Source organism: Vanessa cardui, chromosome 20 (genome assembly GCF_905220365.1).
Source record: "Vanessa cardui chromosome 20, ilVanCard2.1, whole genome shotgun sequence".
Classification (NCBI taxonomy): Eukaryota; Metazoa; Arthropoda; class Insecta; order Lepidoptera; family Nymphalidae; genus Vanessa; species Vanessa cardui.
Genome location: NC_061142.1, coordinates 3,039,033 through 3,064,651, shown reverse-complemented (window position 1 = coordinate 3,064,651; position 25,619 = coordinate 3,039,033). Strand labels below are relative to the sequence as shown.

The 25,619-nt window shown below is 33.8% G+C and overlaps 3 protein-coding genes across 4 annotated transcripts; 2 read left to right on the top strand and 1 right to left on the bottom strand.

Moving 5' to 3' along the window:
• Window positions 1–220: 220 nt before the first annotated feature.
• LOC124538493 (L-asparaginase) lies at window positions 221–15,853 on the top strand. The gene is made up of 13 exons (XM_047115572.1): window positions 221–559; window positions 5,252–5,377; window positions 6,010–6,122; window positions 6,930–7,055; window positions 7,607–7,731; window positions 11,244–11,473; window positions 11,783–11,940; window positions 12,271–12,384; window positions 12,664–12,720; window positions 13,053–13,197; window positions 13,995–14,124; window positions 14,677–14,902; window positions 15,604–15,853. Exons 1-13 carry the CDS (start codon window positions 322–324, stop codon window positions 15,760–15,762), a joined length of 1,947 nt encoding a protein of 648 aa, XP_046971528.1. The 5' UTR covers window positions 221–321; the 3' UTR covers window positions 15,763–15,853.
• A 735-nt stretch (window positions 15,854–16,588) lies between these two features.
• LOC124538544 lies at window positions 16,589–24,890 on the bottom strand. Its single transcript, XM_047115631.1, has 4 exons — window positions 24,824–24,890; window positions 23,933–24,025; window positions 18,054–18,201; window positions 16,589–16,792 (listed from the first exon to the last, which is right to left on the bottom strand). The coding sequence occupies exons 1-4, from the start codon at window positions 24,888–24,890 to the stop codon at window positions 16,630–16,632; spliced, it is 471 nt and encodes a 156-aa protein (XP_046971587.1). The 3' UTR covers window positions 16,589–16,629.
• LOC124538461 lies at window positions 18,702–22,903 on the top strand. Of its 2 annotated transcripts, XM_047115532.1 has the most exons (5): window positions 18,702–18,825; window positions 21,274–21,373; window positions 21,455–21,561; window positions 21,687–21,911; window positions 22,364–22,903. In XM_047115532.1, the coding sequence occupies exons 2-5, from the start codon at window positions 21,289–21,291 to the stop codon at window positions 22,901–22,903; spliced, it is 957 nt and encodes a 318-aa protein (XP_046971488.1). In that variant the 5' UTR covers window positions 18,702–18,825; window positions 21,274–21,288. The 2 variants fall into 2 exon arrangements, with proteins under 2 accessions (XP_046971488.1, XP_046971487.1); XM_047115531.1 differs by lacking the exons at window positions 21,274–21,373; window positions 21,455–21,561; window positions 21,687–21,911; window positions 22,364–22,903 and adding an exon at window positions 19,018–21,138 and having other exon boundaries at window positions 18,703–18,825.
• Window positions 24,891–25,619: the final 729 nt, after the last annotated feature.

The following is a 25,619-nucleotide window of genomic DNA, read 5'->3' as shown; positions in this document are numbered from 1 at the left end:
AACCCAACTATGACGCTTATATTTATTTTAAGAGCGTAGTGTTGTTTCGTATTACTGACGCGGACGTTACGTGTAAACAGTTAATGATTGAATACATTCACTTTTATAAACAATCAAGATTAATTAAAACTAGAGAAGTATTTAATAATATACATCGTAAGCGTGTGCTATTTACTAAGTTTGTTAACTCGCATAACTATTTTATAAGGTCGTTTGATTTACTACTCTATATTTTCAAATCTGTGATGTTATTTGATTCAGTTTGCCGACAGACTTCAGCGTGGCATATGCTCTTGGAAGTAACCTATAAATCATAAAATCATGCCTAACGAGATCGGCTCCGTACAAAACGGTCAAGGTGTACATGATTCAACAACGAATGGTTCCGTGAATAATGTTAGTACTAAAATCGAGGCGAAAGTGACAAAAACGCGTAGTTTTGTCGAGTTATCTTTATTGAATACCGCGAATTCTGTTAAAACACTCGGTCGCAATGAAAGACGCGTTTTGGTTCTATACACTGGTGGGACAATCGGTATGGTCAAAAATAAGGATGGAGGTAAGTGACTGATATTATGATAGTTATGTCATAGTATGATTGAAAAATATCTAATAGGTTGTATTGTAAAAAAACACGAGAAAATTAAATATTGAAATTTAAAAAATGGATTTTAAAAGTTGTCATTTGTACTATACTACTAGCATATATTAATATACTACTGGCATATAATATCCGATAAAAATGCATGGATTAAATGATAAATGGTAATCGCAGAAATTATATAGTTGTATGGAATTGATATTTCGTATTTAAAAAAAAAATGATTGGGAGTATCTTGCCGGATTTTTGTCAAAACAATTGATATAGGTACTAAAATTTAAAAAAATATGCGAACTACAGACAATTATTGCAACACGTCTGAAAAATTCGTAAGAATTCCGATGCAATACCTCGTCTCTGTTTTACCTTCACGAGAATCCCAGAACAACTGTATAAACTTTCACAATGTATTACACAAATAACTAATATATTTAAGGGCTTTGTGCAAACCCGTCTGGGTTTATACCACACTTTCGTCATAATAAATGCTGCAGTATTACAGTTTGGAGGGTGAGTGAGCCAGTGCAACTACAACAAAAAATGGTTGAAATTTCACACGGAGTCGATTTCTAAGGGTAGTGGTGATCACTTACTATCAGTTGACCTATCGATGGCATACAAAAAAAAAAAAAATATAAATCTTTAACTGGTAAAGAAGCACTTTCTTGTGTATGAAATGTAGGAAGTAATTTTATGCCACTGTGTACTGACCCGAATAAAGATGTTTTAAGGTTAAAGTTCAAAGTGTGTATCGTTGCCTAATATTTATTTAAAAAAAAAGAAACTTTGTTTTGGTTTGAATAATAGACGTCTTGTGATGTAAGATAATACTTACACTTGATTTCCGGTCGTAAATTGTTTTAAATTCGAAAAAAGTCAGTATCTATCCAAATATATATGATTTCTTAAAAAAATACATCGATTTATTACATTTATTACACAACTTATAGTAATAAAAAAAATACTAAGATTTTATGACAAAAAAAAAAACAGATCAAAAATATAACGTATTCTTATCACTTACAGCGATGTGTCATAGACTAGGTTAAGTATGTTAAAAAAAGAAACAAATTACAGCATTAACAATTACATCATTATTAATTATTACATAATTACATTCTAATTATATTTACACAAATAATACGTACATGTAACAAGTTGGTATGTTTTGTACGTTTTTTTTCTTAAGCCCTCCAATTATCCCCCACTTCTGTTAAATGCTGTATCCCGGTAATATATATGTAGTAGCTTGAAATATTGTTTCTAGAGTTCAATTTTAGTTGAAGTATATTGCTAAATGTAAAAAAAATATATTATTTTTCGATTTCATTCATATTATATTTTTATTTTTCTACACTTTTTATTTAAAACAATTAGTCTTATTTTTATTGTCTTTTACAGCATATAGTGTTTAGTTAATATTTATATATTAAAAAATGTATAAAATTTACTCGTTTTTATTTAAATTGGGAATTATATTTTTAGTCTGTGTCATTTGCAAAGACTCTAAAATTGCACCAATCAGAATATTTGAAAGACATAATTTACTATCTTATTTAAAAAAAACACCTGTTTTATTAGTTGATATTAAATATTTAGTTATTATTTAGATTTATGGAACGTGTAAGCCATCGGGATTTCCCATTTAGAAAGTTCTGATAAACAAGTTATTACGACATCACTAAAGATCTTTATACATAGTGTATGCGTTATAATTGACGCAGGGTCAATAGTTTATTGACCTTTGATTATTACTCGCGGAACACAGCTTACGTAAAATTATATTTATTTACATCGATTAAATGTATTTTAAAACGGATTTATTTTTTTATTTTTTGGTATTTTCGTTGTGTTTGTTGTGAGAATTAAATGCAATGGAGATGAATATATGAACAAACTCTTTTTTATATATAGCATAAAAAAAAACAAAATTAAAACTCCATACCAGGTATTTGATAAATGTTATTTACTTAGTAACAGGGCATTATGCAATGCTGTCCCAACAACAACAAACAAATAACAACAGCCTGTAAATTCCCCAATACTGGGCCTTCTCTCCCTTAGAGGATAAGGTTTGGAAAAGGTATAACCCACTTATTCAACATTCTACCACCTAACGGTAATACTTTGTATTGTTGTGGTTTGGAGCGTGCGTTGTATTGCAACTAAATCACTAGGGACATATTGACTGCTAAGGTTGTTACCGCATTGGTTATCAAAGGGATTGTATATATTTCTTATAGCGAAATTGTCTATGGGCGGTGATGACCATTTACCTTCAGATGGCCCATTATTTCGTCTGCTTGTCTGTACTAGGTCGTAATATAATAAAATCTGTTCACGCTCACTTGAAAAGCATGTAAATTTAAAAAGATGTTAGTCATATGTCATAACCTGTTATTCTATTATACTCCTGTATTTGATACCGTTTTATCAGATTATGAGTGTGAGGAAATAAAGATAGCTTCTGTCGGTGGCCCGTGAAATCGGTCAGGAGGACATCACCAGTGAACTTCAAATCTCTCTTATCTTAAAGAGAATTTCAGATTTGAATGATTTTGAACTTTGAACGCAGTACTGTAAAGCATAAAATAAAACAACGGTTACAACAATTTTGCTAAACGTGCATTAAGATATTACTATAATTAAAAAAGTATTATTTTTTATTACTAGACTTTATTATATTTTTTATAACTATTTAAAAAAAATTCTTGCGCAGCACTTCAGCGTTATGAGATTGTGTGACCAATATCCAAAGTCACAAACGCTGTAGTATTAAAAATGATAGTTAGTAAATTAGTAATAGACTATTGGAATTTTAAGTGTCCTGAGCATTTTTTATAACAGGCAATTTTATTTATGGAAGATGTGGGGATCATGTCAATATAACCTTAAATCCAAGTTTATGGGGCTACCGCCCTTGTCCCTCGGGCGCTTATCTTGAAAAAAGTGGCGTAAACACGCTTTTTACGATATCTCGGAAACTACAATGTTACAAAATATTTGTGTGCACATTTTCGTGGAAAATTGCTCTAAAATAATCCAAATTTAAAAAGTTATGGGCAAAATAATAAAAAAAAATTGTCAGATCAATTTTGTAGAGGAAATCCTCTATATCTTCTCTATCTTCACAAAGAATTTCGTTTACATATATTTTTAATTTAATTAATTTAAAATGCTGTGATAGCGCTCCAAATTTGACCGGGTTTGTCAATGCTCGACAATTCGGTCAAAACAACATGCATACCTTACTTTTATGATTATTAAGGTTGTAAACATAATTTCGAAAAAAAAATTCAATCCCTATAATTGCACTTATTTATTATTGACTCTTTTTCCCACCACCTTTCCTTTACATGTGCAGAAAATGATTGTGCTTCGAAGTATGGATAGGCATCAAAATGTATCCATGCTCTTCTGAAGATTGGGGAATCCTCAGGATTATAGTATTTATAAAGCCATGATTGGACTTGCTAATACAAAGAAATGTTCAGTTTGGCCTTCAAATTGTAACCTTTCCTCTTTTCTTTCTTAATGGAAATACAACATCGTAATGGAAAAAAATAGAATTCTATTTTAATACCATGAATATCTATGAGTAAACAGACAATTAATATCAATTGACAGACGCCATCATTAGACGCCATGACGATCATGAATCTGACCTTGACAATTATACAAAAATTTATTGATGACTTTTTGTCAACGATTTATTAAGATTAATAAAAAACGATTGGTATACTCTAAATGTTATGTCTCCTTGTTTTCAATAGTCATCATTACATTGTATAAAAAAAGTCACCGCTGTCCGTCCTTATGTGTATGCTTAGATTTTTAAAATTACACAACTAAATTTAATGTGGCTTTTTTATTAGATAGATTGATTCAAGAGGAAAGTTCATTTGTATAATACATGCACAATATAGGAGAGAAAGATCAAAATAATGTAGTATTAAATAAGTATTGTACAGTCAGAGGAAGAAAACCTTCGTCAGTTTTCAAATTAATGCCTATATCAAGCCGTAAACTCTTTGTATCTTTTGAATCTAAACATCGAATCATTGCGACGCAATATATCATTCTTGATCAGTAGATCTTAAGGTGACGAACCTTTTCTTACCCCGACTGTACATCTTAAAAAGGGCTTCAAAAAAGTCCACAATGGTATAAGCATTGCAGATTGAGAAGCCATACATTAACTTTATTGTCGTTTGAACTGGCAACGTGCTCGGCAACGTGGGGTTATTTTCTGCCATTAGGCAAACAAGGAAATTTGAGAATAAAATAAACTTTTTTTATGGTATAGGTTAGCGGCCGAGCATATGGGCAACCTGATGGTAAGTGGTCACCATCACCCAATCACCCATAGACAATGACGCTGTAAGAAATATTAACTATTCCTTACATCGTCAATGTGCCACCAACCTTGGGAACTAAGATGTTATGTCCCCTGTACCTGTACACTGGCTCACTCATTTAAACCGGAAGACAACAATACTGAGTACTGTTATTTGTCGGTAGACTGGTGAGTGGGTGGTACCTACCCAGACGGGTTTGCACAAAGCCCTACCACCAAATGAATATGTAAGGAAATTAATTTTAAATAAGACGTTTGAAAATAAAAATTTAATTATGAAAAATTTGTTACAGTCCTGATACCACAGAAAAATGCCTTTGAAAATCTCATCAGAGGGTATCCCCAACTTCACGACAACATGTTCTGGAGACACAGGTTGAGTGACGCCGACTTTGACACATCCTTTCTTGTGTTACCAGGTTAAGATTTTAACAATAGTGTTTTAGATGAAAAACGAAAAAAATTACGGACAGTTGTTACAAGGGAAAAAATATCTTGGGCACATATTCCCAAAGTAAATTTCCTAATTTGTTAATTTGTGTCTTATAACTTTTAATCGTGCATATTATAATAGAAATGTTAATAGGCCTGTTAAAATAATTAGTTAGATAGCAAAATACAAATAAAGCTTGCTATCCTCCTTAATTACTGCAATAGATTAGTAAATCTGGCACAAAAATTATATTTCAATAATATTCAATGACATTAATTTACCACAAATATACATCAATTACAGAAGCCAAGTGAGATGGCCGAGTGGTTAGAACGCGTGCATCTTAACCGATGATTTCGGGTTCAAATCCTGACAAGCACCACTATATATATGTACTTAGTATGTGTTTATAATTCATATCGTGCTCGGTGGTGAAGGAAAACGTCGTGAGGAAACATGCATGTGTCTAATTTCGTTGAAATTTTGCAATAAGTGTATTCAACCAACCCTTATTGGAACAGCATGGTTGAATATGTTCCAAGCCCTCTCCTTAGTGGGAGAGGAAGCCTTAGGCCAGCAGTGGAAAATTTACAGGCTGTTACTTTACTTACTTTACAGAAGCCAAAGAATTAGATATGAGAATATGTTACAAAATAATAGAATATGAAAATCTACTGGATTCGTCGAACATGACGGAAGTTGAATGGATAAGGATTGCAGAGGATATCATGGTGAGCTAACGTCTATTAAATTAATTTACACTTCACTAGGTTTAGTGTAATCACGTATAATCTTGCACAAAATATTTGGTGTATTCGACATTATTACAAACAGGGTAAATTCAGTTTTCCAAATAACTATTCGAAATAATAAAATTAATGAATATACATAATATATAGTCAAACATTTATTAACATAAGAATTAATAACATTAAATTCTTAAATATCTACAAATATGAACTAAAACTAGTTACTGTATAAATCTTGACCGCGTGGAATGTTCGCAAGAATGTCAGCAGCATTTAGTAATATTTATAAACTCGATAGTTACTCTGTCTGTCTGAACCACGTAACAGAATTTGATTAAGTTTGAAACCACGGGACATAGTCTACCTATCACGCCTAACACCCGACTAACTGTTAAAACGCCAGCAAATTATATCATACTTATTTTTATAAATGCATGAGACTTTACAAACGATAAGATCAAATATAATGACATATATTCTTTATGCCAAGATGCGTAAAAATGGGCAATCCTGCGTTAAGTCAGTGGTAGAATCAATAGCATCTTCAGCATGATCGCCAGCAGACTTGACTGCTTTTATATCAATCACTGTTGTGTAATTTCCTATGGATTGGCGCAGCTGTGATTATTTATAGTTTTTTTTTATTTATTTTACTAACACTAGGATAAGATAGTTGCTAACAACAAAATTGGCATATTGTGTGAAATAAAAGATTCATTATTATTTTTGTATATATTTCAATGATCACCAACTTTTATTCCATTACAAAGAGTAATTCTTGGTTTTCAGAAATATTACGAGCAATACGATGGCTTCGTAGTATTACACGGTACCGACACATTATCCTACACCGCTTCTGCATTGTCGTTTATGTTTGAGAATATTGGGAAAGCTATCGTCTTTACCGGATCACAGGTATCTTACACTTATTCAATTTATCATAATTATATACAATATAAGTACGTAAAGTTTTAATTAAACGCTTATATATAAAAATATGAACTAAAACTAGTTACTGTATAAATCTTGACCGCGTGGAATGGTAGCAAGAATGCTAGCAGCATTTCACCGTTGAATCGCAATTCCGATCCTCTGGGCAAAAAACGAACCAGCCCTCCTGTCACCAGTGGAGGCAATGACGTATAGTTAAGATTAATGGCAATCCATATTGGTGAGGAATTATTAATTTGAGTCAAGAATCGCTCATTGGTTAAGATGCGTTCGTCTTAGCCGATGAAGATTGTGCTAGACACAAAAACAGTCGTAGGATTAATTCTGCAACATTAAAACTGTAAAACACTCTTGTAAGTATTATTAATTAAGTTTTCAATTTGATTATTGGTGTGATGTTACATAATATTATACTTTTTTAAAGAAAATTGTACACTATTCCAATGAGACGTAGGTTTTAAAATCAAAACATGAATATCTTTTAATTATTGACTGGATGAGATTATTTCTTCTAGATACCAATATTCGAACCGAGAAGCGATGGCGCTGATAATTTCGTGTCGTCATTGTTGATAGCTGGCGGACTCAACATTCCCGAAGTGACAATATTCTTTGGAAGCAAGTTGTTTAGGGGGAACAGGTATTATTTTTATTTATTTTTTATTAGACGATGAGATCACATTTATAGCACAAACAAATACCGTTAAAGTATATAATATTTACTTCGATAGAATGAAAACTACCGAATAATTACGGTGACATATGATTGGTCGCTCTCCCAATAAAAGCTTGGTCGTAGTTCAAAACGGCATTTTTTCGAATACCCATAATTCATTTTTATTTATTTTATCAAATTGCTTGTTGTTGTTGTTAATGAGGTTTATTTGACTTTTGTCATCTTTTGGTTGGCATAGAGTATGGGTAAAGACATTTTAAAATGAAGTGAGAATAACAAACATAGTCAATATTATAGAGTCTGTTACGTCCGGCAAATGGTCTATCTGATGGTAGGTGATAACAATAGATATTGGCATTTGAAGAAGTATTAATCATTTCATATATACCAAGGCATCATCAGCTTTCGAAGCTAAGATGTTTTGTCCCTTGTATCTGTAGTTTCAGTGTTTTGCTCATTCTTAAAACTGGAACACAACAATGTATTATTGTTTTAAATTAAAATTAACAGACTGTAAATTTCTCACTGCTGGGATAAGGCCTCCTCTTCCATTAAGAAGAGGGGGGACTCGGAACATATTCTACCACGCTTTTCCAATGCGGGTTGGTGGAATTCACATGTTGTAGAATTTAAAATTAGACACATGCAGGTTTCCTCACGATGTTTTCCTTCACCGCCGAGCACGAGATGAATTATAAACACAAATTAAGCACATATATATAGTGGTGCTTGCCTGGGTTTGAACCCGCAATCATCGGTTAAGATGCACGCGTTCTAACCACTGGGCCATCTCAGCTCATATTATTGTTTGGCAGTAAAATATTTGATAAGTGTTTACCTACCCAGATGGGCTTGGAAAATACCCAACCACTAGGTGTGATAAAATATGAAAGCGTTTCACAAACGAACTCACTTTCATTCATAATATTCTTTATTGGTATAATAATTGAATAGAATTTATTACCAAGGAGGGTGACATATTACAAGAGGCGCAACTGACACACCCATTTTCTTGTCTGTTTGTATTTCATTTAAGTGAATGACGTATACATTCACTGAATGTGTTAATTCAATGTGAGCATAAATTGAAGGTAATAACTATGCTTGTTTATTTGTCTCATTCAAATGTATCTATAGACGGCTAGATAACATCGTCATAAAATTGTTATTACTTACATCAACAACAATTTAAACAGTAATTTTTCCATAATTACAATCCTTATCTTTCAAGAACTGGTTCGTTTCAGATTTGAGATACGAGAGAAAGAGAAAGGTATATTTTTGTAAAGCACTCTTTACCGTCTGTATATTATGGTAGCTAGTGGTAGGGCTTTGTGCAAGTTTGTGTGGGTAGGTAACCCACACTCATCATATAATGATACCAAGATATACTAATAATTTCCCCAAGCTAGTATCGCATGTGAGATGTATGGAATGATAATATATCCATTGCCCGTTTGTCCTTCAGAGTGTTGATTTAATTGTCATTCGGTTATGCACATTCAGAGTCGAGATGGCCCAGTGGTTAGAACGCGTGCATTTTAACCGATGATTGCGGGTTAAAACCCAGGCAAGCACTGCTGTTTCATGTGCTTAATTTGTCTTTATAATTCATCTCGTGCTCAGCGGTGAAGGAAAACATCGTGAGGAAACCTGCATGTGACAAATTTCATAGAAATTCCGCCACATGTGTATTCCACTAACCCGCATTGGAACAGCGTGGTGGAATATGTTCCAAACCTTCTCCTCAAAGGGAGAGGAGGCGTTTAGCCCAGCAGTGGGAATTTACAGGTTGTTGTTGTTGTTGTTGTTTGGACATTAAAAAAAAGACAAGGATAAAATACAGACTATAATCCTTCCAACCGAGTTTCAGTTATCGGTCCTTCTCTCTGGACATATAGTTTTCCGAACGTTTTATTTTTAAACGATCAATATGCCAGTGTAGTACTTCTATAGCATAATGACTTTGATCAAAATAATATTTAAGGAATTATTTAAAGACTACACATATATAAACGTCATCGGTGTTGTATTATATTTGAATGTACATATATAAACTTGGGAGTCGAGATGGCCCAGTGGTTAGAACGCGTGCATCTTAACCGATGATTGCGGGTTCAAACCGAGACAAGCACCGCTAATTCATGTGCTTAATTTGTCTTTATAACTCATCTCCTGCTCAGCGGTGAAGGAAAACATCTTGAGGAAACCTGCATGTGACAAATTTCATTGAGATTCTGCTACATATGTATTCCACCACCATGCATTGGAACAGCATGGTGGAATATGTTCCAAACCTTCTCCTCAAAGGGAGAGGAGGCCTTTATCCCATCAGTGGGAATTTACGGGCTGTTGTTGTATATAAACTTAATTCTTTTACTTTCTTCAACCAATCAATCTTGATATTTGTAATATGAAATAGCGCGAATGATTAAAAAAAATTGTAAATTTTACGGGAAATCCGAAGACCAAAAAAATTATTGACTTACCTAACTAAAAGAGATACTTATAGATGTCTATTTACAGAAGTCGTGGCGTGATAGTTTCGCTGATAATCGTGAACAATACATTATGAGACATGCATGAGTTATGACGTAATCTTGAACTTTTATGGGTTAAATAATTTAGTATTTATCGAATTCAATTAGTTTCGGAAACTAGCTAGCGACCTGGTGGTAATCTGTTACTGGCAGCTTAGAAATTCGAACCGTAAAATTATTAACCATCAAAATATTAATTACTAATCGTTAATGCGTTACCAACCTTCGGAACTGTCCCTAGATCACTCACTCTTTAACTCGTGTGAGTTGAAGAGTGAGTGAGACAATTATCTTTCCCTGAAATGCCATTAATACGGCAGGGTAATAAAAAAAGTCCAATAACACATAACATCTAATGTCTATTCACATGAAGTCAGACTTATAACCTATTAACAATTTGAAATTGATGGATATTTATGATTGATTATGAGTTATGATGGATTTTCACTTGTTGGTAGGGCTTTGTGCAAGCCCGCCTGGGTAGGTACCACCCACTCATCAGTTATTCTGCCGACAAACAACAGTACTCCGTATTGTTGTGTTCCGGTTTAAAGGGTGAGTAACTACTACAGTGTAACTACAGGCACAAGGACCATAACATCTTAGTTATCAAGGTTGGTGGCGCATTGACTATGTAAGGAATAGTTAATGTTTCTCACAGCGTCATTGTCTATGGGTAATGGTGACCATCAGGTGGTCCATATGCTCATCCGCCAATCTATTCCATAAAACAAAATAAACAAAACATATGTTATTTATTTTAATTAACTACATTTATAATGTGGTTGCATATTTTGTAATTCGGTATAATTGTAATATTATTTTCTATTTTTACTATTAAATAAATCAAAACATTGAAAAATTTAACGTTTACCAAATTTCACTCCATCTGAGTCTAAAATGTCAATTGTATTAAGGCATTTTTTTTTCTTTAAGAACTAGGAAGATATCTGTGAATAATTTCTACGCGTTTGATTCGCCGAACTGCGTGCCTCTCGTGGATGTCGGGATCGACTTCGAAGTAAATAAGAAGGCGATCTTCAAGCCGACGGTGATTGAGAAATGTCACTTGCACGCGAAAATGTCGAAGAATGTCGGTCTGTTGAGGATATTTCCGAGCATCAGTTCGTCTGTGATCAGAGCCTTCTGCCAGCCACCCATTGAGGGTAAGTAAGGTAATTTCTGTAATTCTGGTGAAGACCAAGATCATTTATGGGTTCAATTATTCTGTAATTCTAGAGTAAAAACATGATTATTTTTTGAGGCCAATAATTAATACAGCGATATTAAGTATCGTAAATTGGGAAGTTTTACATTTAGTATGAACAATAGTTGGAATAATAACAATGAAATTAATTTTTAAGCTAAATTCTAAACCGTAATAAAAAATTAATATAAATATGACAACTATGGATAAAGAGTTAAAAATATATATTTTTGGCGGGACCTAAATGTTTTTAAATTTAATTTTGCAGGCGTTGTCTTAGAAAGCTACGGAGCTGGCAACATTCCGTCGAATAGAGAAGACGTATTCAATGAGATATCAGCCGCCGTCAAAAGAGGCGTTATAGTTGTCAATATTACTCAGTGCACTAAGGGCAGTGTGGTTGCACCTTTATATGAGACTGGAAGGGTAAGAATCAAAGATATAAATTGAAACTATCCTTAGTATCTTTCTCTTTAAAAGGAGAATTTGACATATAGTATTATGTTGATGATTGTAATATTTTTCTTTTTTTATTATAATTTATGGTATGTTTTAAATGATATGCTATGTTGTATTTAAGTTATTTCAAATCTTAGTTGGAACGAATTTTTTTAAACTTAAAGAAATTTAAATCGAAAATTAAATTAAGTTATATCAATCAGTAAATTTTAAAAATTACATTAATTGTGATTTGGTTGAGATAAATATGTTATAAAATGTAAACTATATGACTAATAAATTCATATATATTTGTAGCTAATAGCAGAATGCGGTGTAGTATCAGGATACGATATGACACCCGAGGCCGCTCTCACTAAGCTCTCCTACGTGCTATCAAAGACTGAACTCACCTATCAACAGAAGATTGAGGTATTATCATCTTCAATTGCATACTTATATCGAAACTCGTTCAAAAACAAACGTTATCAAACTCAGAAATATAATTGGACAAAATATGGCTCCTTGAGAGACTCCTTTTCTTTTTTTTTTCGCTGGTAAAACTCTATACGCGCTTCCCCCCGATGGAAAGTGGGGGGGGGACTGGGGGAGCAGGGACAGGTCGCTAGTAATAGTATAAAATTAAGAATTCTCCCAGGGCAACTGAAATTAGATATGCATCTCTATTAAACACGTATTATGTTTTTTCAGATGATGGTGACGAATATAAGAGGCGAATTAACAAATACGTCATCAATTGCTCTTGAGGTATATTTATTATAGATATTTATAAATCGCTTGCGTCTTAACCGATATTTGCGGGTTCAAAGTTTCAAACCCAGGCGAGCATCACTGAATTTTTGCATGCCTAATTTAGTTTATTGATTTGTGAAGGAAAACATTGCGAGGAAACCTGTATGTGACTAAATTCATTGAAATTCTGTCAAATGTGTATCCACTAACCCGAATCGCAGCAGCGTGGTAGAATCTACTCCAACTTTCTCAAAGGGAGGTCCTTAGGTCAGCAATGGAAAATTTACAGGCTATTAATGATATGTAAAATATAAAGTTGTATAGTAAAACAATAATACAATATACAGGATAACACTCTGATAGATGCATTGGCGTCAAGTTTGAACATTCAGTCGCCGAAGAAGCTGATAGAAGTTACGGAGAAGGTGTTCAGCTCGTTGCTTCTGTACGCGATAGAACACGACGACGTGAGAGCGGTGATGAAAATGTTAGGTGAGAACTGTTTCGATATCTTGATTTATATTGTAAATACGTAACTTTGTCTTCATATAAATATCGTGTACTGGACACGGCTGAGTACTCTACAAACAACAACAACAACAGCCTGTAAATTCCCACTGCTGGGCTAAAGGCCTCCTCTCCCTTTGAGGAGAAGGTTTGGAACATATTCCACCACGCTGTTCCAATGCGGGTTGGTGGAATACACATGTGGCAGAATTTCTATGAAATTTGTCACATGCAGGTTTCCTCACGATGTTTTCCTTCACCGCTGAACACGAGATGAATTATAAAGACAAATTAAGCACATGAATCAGCGGTGCTTGCCTGGGGTTGTTAATTTATTGCTAAACATCAATCTTTCGTAAATAATACCTCTAAAAAACCTGTAATATGAGTATTTTAATTGAAGGCTTAAAAAAAGTTTAAATCGAAAGAGAGAGCGAGCGGTTTCTGTTATTTTATATATATTTTGATGCTTGTTATTTTCTATGAATTATTATCAATTATAAAACAACATATGCATGGAGGTTTTCTCACGATGTTTTCCTTCACCGCCAAGCATGAGATGAATTATAAATACATATAAACCACATAAAAATTCAGTGATGCCATCTGATCTGGGTTTGAGGCCGTAATAATCAGTTAAGACGAACCCGTTCTAACCACTGGGCCATCTCATCTCAATCATCAATCTATTCATCACTTGTAATTTGTCTAAATTAGTTGGTTGGTATAAAACCAAAATATCAAAATTTCTTTGATCGAAGTTGGTACTTAAAACATTTCAGACATGGGTGCAGATGTAAACATCCAGAATGCAGAAGGCAGAACAGTTCTTCATGAAGCGATACTGAAAGGAAACATCCCGATTATAGAATATTTATTGAAAAATGGCGCCAATGTACATCTGAAGACGAGGCAAGATATACATTAGATAATATTCTATTCAATAGTAAATATTGTTTAATTAACTTTTGTCAATATTTTAAGAGATGTAGCAATTCAAGTAATATTAATTATTTGTACTAAAAAACTAAGTATATTACGACACAACTTAGATAAAATTCGTAAAACCAATCACATCTGAATTAAATACGCTATCCCAAATTATCAATATTTCACGCGAATTTGATCTTTACACAAACGTAATAATGTGTAATATCATATTACCTAATATATTCGTCAATTTGATACGTCGATTTACATGCACTTGCTTTCTCGGATTAAACTGACGCTGAGAATCTATAGCAACGAATAGCGTCAAATGGTGCGATAGGGAGCTATTTCTATTGGTTGTATAAATCGGCAGTAATTGGTTTTATTGAATTTGGCGATGCTACATATGAGGAGTGTTGTACTATAATTGAATCAGTTTCCACTATAAAACTTATTAAATATATTCAATGACAATATACGATTAAAATACACGTTGACGAATGATGCTTAAAGTTATGATATATTTCCCCCCAGATGTGGTGAGACCCCCTTACTGACAGCAATACATAAAGACAATCACACAGTCATAACATTACTCAAGCAATGCGGGGCTCATTTAGCATCAGTCGACAATAAGCCCGTCGCAGAGATGTTATCACTAGCCGCCAGGAGCGGAGTTGTTGATAAACTGGAGACTCTGAGGATAGCTGGAGCAGATCTCAACGCTATGGATGAGATTAAACAAACTCCCTTACACAAGGTTAGTAGTAAATTTTTCACTGTAAATATTATCTAACAATAAGATGAAATTCGTTCTTGTCACGTTCCTAATCTAAATTAAAAGCGGGCCAAACTGCGTTGTTAAGTATACAGGGCAAATAATATAAGAAAAATGTTTAGAGCATCAATTGTTTCATTATTTTCAAACTTTAATACATATTCATTGAGGCCTTTATTAATACACAATCATGATCCTCCTACCCTTATGCCAATTAACTTGGGGTCGGCGCAACAAGTCTTCTTCCATACTACCCTATCTGACGTCATCTCACAAGCAACATTCTTTCCATCCATCGTTTCTTTGGTGGTCCCCTACCTCTATATCCATCCATCAGAAAAATGTCTATAATATGCTAGTTTATTTTTTTAATTTTTGAACACTTAGAATGCTTGGATACCATTGGCGAGATGACTGTAACCATACTTAAGGCGTTTTGACTGAGGCGATTTATATGACGCTTTGAACGTCTCGACCTTTTGAACGAGTATATTGTTGACAACAATAAGAAAACTTTGCATCGATATTATTGACTTTTTGATTTCGTCTATTTTTTTACTACCCTGAGCGTCTCTATTTATTTCACGCTGACTGTACCAAAACATCTCAGCGACCGTTAGTCTGAAAAATACTGGACCAAGTCCTAAAAATACATGAAGTATTACATTTATTCTCTTTTTCAGGCCGTTCTTTGCAATAATCCCGATGTTGTCAAGTACTTGCTGTGCCATGGTGTCAAGACGTATCTCCCAGATGTACTGGGATTAACGCCCTTGGACTGTGCAGTTAAATTGAACTTCGAAAACATTGCTGATATGTTGAAGCAACATGATAAATATTAGATAGTTTTTTATTTAACATTAAATTATTGATGAGGTATTTGTTTATTGGTATGATACGCAGGACGTTAAATAAAGATAAGTTATTATTTTCTTTTTGTGTTTTATTTATTACCTATACATATGATAATATTGGAGTGTCTGTATGTAATACATATTAGGATAACCGCTTTTTTTCTAAATGCATATACTTGTAATACACATACCAAAATAACGTCTTTTACAATTTTTGTCTGTCTGACTGTTTGTTCCGGCTAATCTCTGGAACGGATGGACTGGTTTTGACGGGAGAAAGCTGATGTATTAAAGAAAACTTAGGCGACAGTAATACATTTTTTGTTAAATGCAAATGCGGGAGAAGTCGCGGGCACAGTTAGTTGTGAAAAATATTTTATTAAAATCAGTTTATCTGCTTAGTGTGATAGTATGACATGGATAGTCACACTGTCACCTCAACAACTAAATGCTTTACCATTGCCTTTTTTAAACTTATACGCAAAGACACTTATTAATATAAAGTTTTTCATAGACCATTTAGCAATATATATAAAAACTAGTTTTGGAATGGAAACGTCCACGAAATCCGTAGGTTTTGGTTAGGTTAGGTTCAAAATATATAAATATATAATAATAAATATACCAAGATATCGACAATTTTATCAATTTTTTTAAGTAATTTAAATATTAGTATAAATTCTTGTCCGCTAAAACAACATGGTTACTTTTTGTTTAAGTTTAGGAAAATGAAACAATAATTAATTTTTTTATTTATATTTTTATTTAAAAATGTTGCTATGTATAATGTCTACCTTTAGACTGACTTTACGAATGAAAATCTTAAAGAAAATTATCACAAAGTGCGCAGGAATATCATCTCGAATTCGTTAAAACTGCAAAGTTTTTCATCAATTTCGGCAAAGTTTTTTCGTCAATCGGACAAGGGCTATATGAATCACAATCCTGCCCTTTGATTCCTCTCAGCGTTGCTTCTTTAAGGGCTGTAGTATTGACCATCGTTGATAACAATTTGTTACTGAAATAAAACATTTTTAGTAAAGTAAAAGTAAAGGCTTGTAGCCTGTAAATTTCCTACTGCTGGGTAAGGCCTCCTCTTCCATTAAGGAGAGGGTTTGGAACATATTCCACCACGCTGTTCCAATGCGGGTTGATGGAATGCACATGTGGCAGAATTTCGATGAAATTAGACACATGCAGGTTTCCTCACGATGATTTCCTTCACCGCCGAGCACCAGATGCAATATAAACACAAATTAAGCACATGTATATAGTGGTGCTTGCCTAGATTTGAACCCGCAATCATTGGTTAAGATGCACGCGTTCTAACTACTGGGCCATCTCGGCTCATTTTTAAATACTTAGTTAAGTTGAAATGCTTTTGCACATATGTATGGCATACATTGCGCAGCCAGGTAGCTATTTTATCCTTATGGGCCATATTTCTACGGACAATATAGTTGTCCATTCTGTGTTGCCGTTATTTGAAAGGCAGATGAACAAATGAATCGACTAGTGTTAAGTGCTCGTCTTTGTCTATAACACGAAGACCATTAGCGCCAGTGAAAACACGTGCATTTAGATGCAAATTAGGCGAAATCTTGGAGGCTCGAATGTGGGTGACGGTACTCTATCGATAAAAAATTCTATTTTATTTTTACTAAGAAATTTAAATACACTGTTTTAGTTAGCACATTGGAAGAAGCCAAATATAGTAAATTTTTTATGCGAATTTGTATCGTTCATTATCAAATCCTGATCGTTCTAAAGCACAAAATGTATCTCAATTTTGTTTAAAAGAATTTTTTTATCAAGCGGCTCGAATTTATTCATGTATTCGTTTCGAAAATTCGTTTTTATCATCATTCGTACCAAATCTGTCATTTCATGTATCAAGTGCTTGGACTGATGGCTCATGCTGTTAACCGTAGGATTCAGAATGTTAATATTAATTGGTCGGATATTACCTTTTTACCTTTCCTATCGATGGCACAAGTATTTACCATTGTTTAATTATAATATAAGTTATATTAAAATAATTTCATAAATCAATTATATGTTGGCATTCTTGTGTATCGCCAAAAATTAATGACCCCAAATTCCAAATATATACTAAGTTGAATTATAATAGTTCATCATCCTCCTGCCTTTATCCCAATTTACTTGGGGTCGGCGCAGCATGTCTTCTTCTTCCATACTTCCCTATCTGACATCATCTCACAAGTTCCAATAGTTACAGTAGTAAAAAAAAAAGTTAGCTATCATGTATCTACGTCTACCTCATTATATGTTTCCAAGTCTGCATATTTTCAGTGTTTTTATTTCTTCTGCCAGCCCAGCAAGCCACTCGTTCAGGACATGCTCGGCTATGAGCTACAAGCTGGTCTGCTATGAAAAATGTATGGTAATCATTTGTATCGTCATCACCTGTTAAAGAAAAACGTTATGCTATAGCAATCAATTTTGTCCATCCAGGTGAAAGAAAAAGGAGTTAAAGTATTATAGGAGTTAAATCTAATGTTAAAAGTTAATACAAATCAAAAAGCGAAAACCTTTAATTTTGATTTTAAGTATGTTGCGAATCAAAAATTCTTCGTGCATTAAGTAGCTAAGGAAATAAAAGTGACTAGTTTGTAATGTAATTAGAATTTTTTTTTTAATAAATCACAAACAATATTTTTATACATCGCCGATAATTTAAAATCTTAAATCGCTTATAATAAAAAATGTACAAATAAACATGTCTATTATTAAAAAATGTTTAAAATATTTTATATTAACATCATCACATGCAATAGGATGTTATTCTATAGCCATCTCTTTCACACATTATTTTAATAAATCAAACATGTCAATGCAATGAACCTCTTTGCAAAATTAATATTTAATTTATCAGTCACACACTTTGTTCGTTTTTCAAACGTAGACGAATAACAACAAAATGTCAGTTGTATAGAGTTCAGGAAAAATACCTAACTTTCGGGTTACAAAATAAAATTTTCAGTGTCCATAGTGATGATATTTTAGAAACAGGACTGAAATAAAACCGCCGTAAGTTATTTTGCATTAATTTAAAAATGTCACAATATACACAAAATAACGATCGATGGTCCGATTATTTTATTACGGTTCATTCAAACGCGATATATTTTCCATTGTCTAATCCTATTGGTTTATTGTGCTCAGTAGTGTCAACAGAAGAAAATAAATGCGTATCTGATAAAAAACTGTTGAACTCAACAGGTAATGGAGCAAATGTATCTCGTAGAAATATTCATAGACAAGGTGACTATCTTCGTTTTCGACGATCAAGAATCGAGCGGTGCGAATAAAAAACTTATCGTCAAAATAAGATTTGGTCCCAAAGTAGAGTTTATAATTAAAGAAGGCCAATTAGCTTTGAACGAAGATACAAAGGATGATATCATCGAGTGCGACGAAAACGGCAGACGAAAATGGTCTCGAACCATAAGAGTTGGAAAATCGTATTTATTCCCTTCTTATTCAGATACAGTACTCATGATATTGAGTAAGTTCCCATTGGAAATTGAAATCTGGAATGATGACGAAAATGAAGTAGAGATTTTTGTTGCTATTGGAACTATGCATTGGGAGACTGAATTTTTCCATATGTTAAAAGAAACTGCCGTAGCTACTAAGATCAACCAACCACTAACCATAAAACAAAATACGCCGCTGTTTGATGAATGCTGTTGCAAGCAAGTTGGGGAAATATCTTTCATACTCCGATTAAGTGCTTTGGGAGAAAGTATTATTACGGAATTCCAGCAGTTAATGAAAGATCCAGACACTTTTGTTTTCAGAACAAATAAAGCACCAAGCATGTTTCAATGTAAAAGAGTAGAGGGTGACGATCCAAACTTCTGTATGGTGGGCAGTCTCTATGAAACGACTACACTCGAAGATCCCACGTTAACAGAAAATACACAGGAGAAAATTGAAATTTGTACAGAATTACAGAGTTGCGGTGTACAGAGAGATACGGATGGAGCTAGTTGTAGGCATGATGTGGAAGATCCAGAGGCACAGCTTAGAAAATCATATCCCATTGATAAGATCAGAATGGGCGATATAACAGGCCCATGTGGAAATGCAAATTGTCCATTAGCTCATAAAGTCAGAACATACATTAGAAACTTAGATACATATAAACGAAAAGCAGAAGGTAAAGTAACTGAGACAAAGGGAGATGTCACAAGAAAAGTGTGTGGCACCTGTGTTTGTAAAGATGATCGTTGGCATCGTGAAGAATGTCCCGAACTGTTAGAGAGAGAAGGTAAACAAGGTACAGTTATTTGTTCAGGGTGTGGTGGTAAGACACAAGCGGGACAAACTTGTGATGACCAACAAAAAAAGATGGGCATTGCTAATACTAATAAAACAGTCGCATACATATACAGTGTCACTAATGTTCCGGGATTTAACGTATCTTTGAAAGGGAAACAGTTTATCGCGGAAAATCTTAAGCAAAACTGCTATTATCAATCAACTGGAAATGAGCCATCAAACAGCAAAGATGGGTGTAAGTGTGGTCGAAATGGATGTACATGGAGTCAATTTAAAAATACGAATTTGTTAGATTTGCCAAACATTTCTCTCAATACAAAAAATTCAGATACTCGTAATAAAGGACCTGCGCGACAAGCTTTAGTCTACAATGTTGACTTAAAGGAATCAAAACGGAAAATGCAAGTTTTCGATTGTGTCGAAATCGTTGATGACAAGGATTGTAAATGTAATCCACCCAAGCCAGCTCCGCCTTGCAAGACCTTTGACTGTGAGTGTATGACAGAAACAACTAACATCGCAGCAAGAAAGAATCATCGACCATATTGTCCATCTTACAAACACAAATCCAATTGTCCAGTAACAATGATGCAAGAAGATGAAGAAAAGAAGAAAGCAGAAGATGATGAAGACGAGGCTGAACCATTGCCATACGGGCTACCTCCTATCAAACTAGGTCCCTGCCCTGTGTTAGGCAGACCTTGCTGTGTGCCTGACGGCTTTGCAAGGATGTACAAGACTGCGGCATTACCTGCCCAGCCACCAAGCTACAGCGATGCAGGAAAAGTTTGCTGTTCCAGAGAGTATGAAAGAATAAAAAAGGCTATTAAAGATTATATGAAGTATGAAAAAGATCATGACTTTAGATGTGTTAATAAATTCAACGTGGACACTGAAAGACGATGTTGCGACAAGGAACAGAGATTATTATCCCTAATGGGCAAGGAATGTTGTGGTTCCCACAAATTAGCCATACAGGAGAAATTTAAAGATGAAAAGAAACCTTGATATTTTATTTTGTAACCCACTAGTGTATAATATTAAGATCTAATTATACTTATACAACTGACTGAGAAGTTTTATTATTAATAATATACATACTTATATATATAAGAAATAATTTGCAAAGCATAGATTTATAACGAATTTTCTAATACATCTACATTTTTCCTTACTTTTTATTTTGACTAGGTTTAAAAATTAAAAATGGCGGAAGATGAAGATAACGACAAGAAGAAAAAGAAGAAGAATGCCTCCAAATATAATTACACTTTTGGCGACATACATCCAGGTATCTGTCGTTTTGATATTATATATTAAAATTAATATAGTTATACAATTTTTTACTATTTCATTAATTATATTTTTTTAGGTGTTGTAATTGGCCACAAGACATGCAATCCATTTTTAAAGCCAGGCTATCCGGTTCCCGCGGAAATGGGATGGTTATGGGATGCACCAGATATACCAGGATATAAGGTTATTTAAATTTTTCCACCACAGCATTTTAATAATTTTGTTCTCTTTCTACTATACTACTCCTACGGTGTTTTGGTCGATACTCTACCTAATCTTTTTTTTTTAATTTTGGTTTTGGTATCTAGCCCCGTAAAGGTTGGCAGCCGGGCGTGATTGGAAAAAGTGTTGCAAAAATGATGACGTTTAAATGTCCTCGTGGTGGTCAAGATAAGAATGCTAATAAAAAGAAAAAGAAGAAAGGTCGCACTACGGGTGCCGACATGGGGGGAGGGGACTCGGAACCCGAGGAGCCTCTAGAACCGAAGCCGACCTTAAAAGTTCAAAGAAAGGGCGACGTATTTACGATACAGGTTAGTTAACTCACTCCAGTGAAATTAGACCTATATTTTTTTTAACATGTGGAATCTTTACCCTGGAATGATTTATATTTAATGCCATACCGAAGGCCGGTCTCAAAAGTAAAGAATGGATGAACGATGGATGATCTTTTTACGTTTATTAATATTTTCGGGCAAAGTATATGCAATAAAAATCATTTATTCTAGTGCTACGAAACAAAGTGGAAATAATAAAAATATTCTCATAATGCTGTATTGTCAGATTTGTCAATTCTCAATTGACAATAAATATTCAGATAAATAAATTGAAAAAGAGTAAAATTAAACTTTTAATATTGATTGATTTCTTCTAGAACCAATAATCTGAGAAGAGAATATGTATATAATAAATAGGTAATGTATAATGCAGTTGTAAAAATATCTGGTAAAATTTTATTAAAATGAAAATTGATTTAACCTTCCAGGTGAACCCATTAAAAGATTTGACAGAAATCGCACCAAATGAAGATCCATACGTCGACTGCGATCCTATGATATTTAAAATTATAAAAAAGAGAAGCCCAGAGGAGCAAGCCAAAGTCGAGGCGAGGAAAATGGTCAAACTGAAAAAACAGCGGGATGGTGAGATCCGAAAGGCCTTAGCTGAGGCCGTAGAAGATATCTGCAAATGTGCGTACATGGACGTGTATTGTAATGATCTCACAGCTATAGACAGAGTGATTGACAGCTGTCCAGCATTTAAAGAACCCGAATGTGTTTGCCAAGAAGAATCTCTAAGTTCCTTGTCGAGTAACGCAACCTGGGATATAGAATATACACCACCGTTTGGTTGTTTCGATTTGGCTCCGAGGAAAAGAAAGAATTTTATACACGTTGAAACCCAGTATATTCCAGCCGATGCAGGAATAGTTGAACCGCCAAAGATAAAATGTAAAAAGTCCTGTCCATCGATAAATCCAAAAAAGAAACAAGCAAACAAAATATGCTGCGGACAACATGGCTAATTATTTGAATATTAAGTGCTATATTAACTATTTTGTTTATTACGAGATTATTTGACGAAATATGAGTTTAAATATAAAATAAAATAAATTTACTGTTGTTTTTTATTTTGACAATGCGCCCAAATGATGTCAGGTAAGGTAAGGTGAGTCGAGATGGCCCAGTGGTTAGAACGCGTGCATCTTAACCGATGTTTGCGGGTTCAAACCCAGACAAGCACCGCTGTTTCATGTGCTTAATTTGTCTTTATAATTCATCTCGTGCTCAGCGTTGAAGGAAAACATCGTGAGAAAACCTGTATGTGACAAATTTCATAGAAATTCTGCCACATGTGAATTCCACCAACCCGCATTGGAACAGCGTGGTGGAATATGTTCCAAACCTTCTCCTCAAAGGGAGAGGAGGCCTTTAGCCCAGCAGTGGGAATTTACAGGCTGTTGTTGTTGTTGATGTCAGGTATAGTACTAAAAATTATGGGTTGAATTTACAACGCTTAGTTTGGTTTTACGTTAGATGTCGTTTATAAATCTGTCACATTTGAATTCAAATCATTGTTGTATTCCTATTCCTCCGTGTATATTCATGCTTGCTGTTTAAATATTGTTATGGCTATTTTACTGGAGAACCTATTAGCGTTGTTGGGTAAACTCCAAATCTTAATGAGAGGGCAAGAAAAAGTATATCGTTACAGGAGATGTGAGTTAGGAAGGAAAGACGAGAAATAAATGAACATATAGTAATAATAGTGTTAATGTCACTACATATTATAAAACAAAGTCCCCGGCCGCGTCTGTCTGTCTGTTTGTTCGGGATATACTCCAAAAGCACTGAACTGATTTTCATACGGTTTTCACTAATAGATAGAGATTCATAAGGAAGGTTCAGGTATATAATTTATTAAGGATTTTATACAAATAAGTTGAAATAGAGCGATAATTGTTAAACATGTCGGAAAAAAGCAATAAAAAATATATAAAAATAAAACTTATGTCCATTCGTGCGCAAGTTTAGAATAAAATTATTATACGTACTCCGTGAAGATCGTTCCAAGTGGTGCCAATCGAAGACTTTGCTCACAAAGGGTGCGACGAAACTTGTGAAAATAACAATGATCCCACTAAGCACTAGTGCAATTGGATTTATATTAATTTTTGATAAATTCTGAAACAGTTTTAAAAAGGTTATCATCAAATAATATATATACACTGTTATTCAGATCTTCAGAGAGAACAGCCGAGATGGCCCAGTGGATAGAACACATGCATCTTAACCGATAATTTTGGGTTCAAACCTTGTCTGCACTACTGAAATTTTATGTGTTTAATTTGTGTTTATAATTTATCTCATGCTCGGCGGTCAAGGAAAACACCGTGAGGAAACCTACATGTGATTAATTTCATAGATATGCTACCACATGTGTATTCCACCTAACCGCATTGGAACAGCGCGCTGGAACATTTTCCAAACCTTCTCCTCAAAGGGAAAGGTGACCTTAGCCCAGCAATGGGAAATTTACAGGCTGTTGATCATGATGTTTGATGATCTTAATTAAATATCTGTACAAAAATCGAAACAATCATAGGTTCTAGATTTAATAACAAACATATTTTGAATTGTGGGAGAACTTGTGTGCCATCAAAGAAATGACCAAAGATAATCCAGAGGACTGTGTCGTGCATTCCTTTATAGTTTTACACTGTAAAAGCTGGGTAACTGCTTTGTTTAATAAAAATAAAAAATAAATCTATGCAAACTAGTAATGTCTATTGATACCTTGTGTAGTTGCTGCTTTTAATATTTTTTTTCTAATTTATAATTAATGAACGATTGGCAGATGATCTGGTAGTCAGTGGTACCTTCTTCCAAAGACAAAGGTTCTATTAAAAGTAAAACAACCGATCCTTACATCGCCAATGACTCACTGAACTTATTAAATAAGATGTTAAGACCCTTGTGCTTGTTATTACACTGGCTCACTCTCAGATTCATATTACCCACCCAGAAAACCCCAGAAAGCAATAATGCTTATTAGTAAAGTTTTGTAGTAGCAGTAATTGAAGCAAAACATGCAAAGACTGTCATTAAGTTTTCAATAACAGCGACTTAAAATACTTCAGAATACGGAGAAACAGTACGTTGAATAGTTATTATGTGAAAATAAGACTACTTACAAAACCGGGTATGCCAAATTCAGCTACGGCGTTAAATGCTTTTTTCAGTGGTATTTTAATGAAAGGTATTGAAAAATCCAGTCCAACCTTAAATAATTATAATATTTTTAATTTTTCTTTTAATTTAAATTAAATAGAAATTTAATTAATTGTTTACTGACTTCAACATCTTCACCTTCCGCATTGAACGATAAAAATCTCACTTGACGATTTCCTTTTTCCTGGCTGGAAACAAATGTCAAAAGGAAAAAAAAAGTTACACTTAGAATGGCTTTTAACATTTTCGAAAGATTATATACAATTTTAAATTTCGAACAGAACTGGTAACACTGATTAAAGCCAATATACGACTGACTTTATTTTAACGTAACGTTCAAGACTTAGCGCCATTTTACGGTGCATTTACAGAAATAGTGCGGAGCGGAGTGCGAATAAATTTCCGCGTATTGTTTATGTAAAATAAATTATAACACTGTAGAATATTTAAAAAGATCTAGCAATAATTAGAAATGGCTTTAGAGAAATTTTAAACTTCTTGTTTCTTTCA

Excerpts from the sequence above, each read along its gene's own strand:
- LOC124538493 (XM_047115572.1), top strand. The coding sequence starts at position 322 with ATGCCTAACGAGATCGGCTCCGTACAAAACGGTCAAGGTGTACATGAT. Across the intron at positions 7,056-7,606 it reads TCGTCTTTACCGGATCACAG|ATACCAATATTCGAACCGAG; the intron begins GTATCTTACACT and ends TATTTCTTCTAG. Across the intron at positions 14,903-15,603 it reads AACAAACTCCCTTACACAAG|GCCGTTCTTTGCAATAATCC; the intron begins GTTAGTAGTAAA and ends TCTCTTTTTCAG.
- LOC124538461 (XM_047115531.1), top strand. The coding sequence starts at position 19,021 with ATGGAGCAAATGTATCTCGTAGAAATATTCATAGACAAGGTGACTATC.
- LOC124538544 (XM_047115631.1), bottom strand. The coding sequence starts at position 24,890 with ATGAATCTGAGAGTGAGCCAGTGTAATAACAAGCACAAGGGTCTTAAC. Across the intron at positions 18,202-23,932 it reads CTTGGAACGATCTTCACGGA|GTGATGACGATACAAATGAT; the intron begins GTACGTATAATA and ends TTTCTTTAACAG. Across the intron at positions 16,793-18,053 it reads ACTTGGAAACATATAATGAG|TAACAAATTGTTATCAACGA; the intron begins GTAGACGTAGAT and ends GTTTTATTTCAG.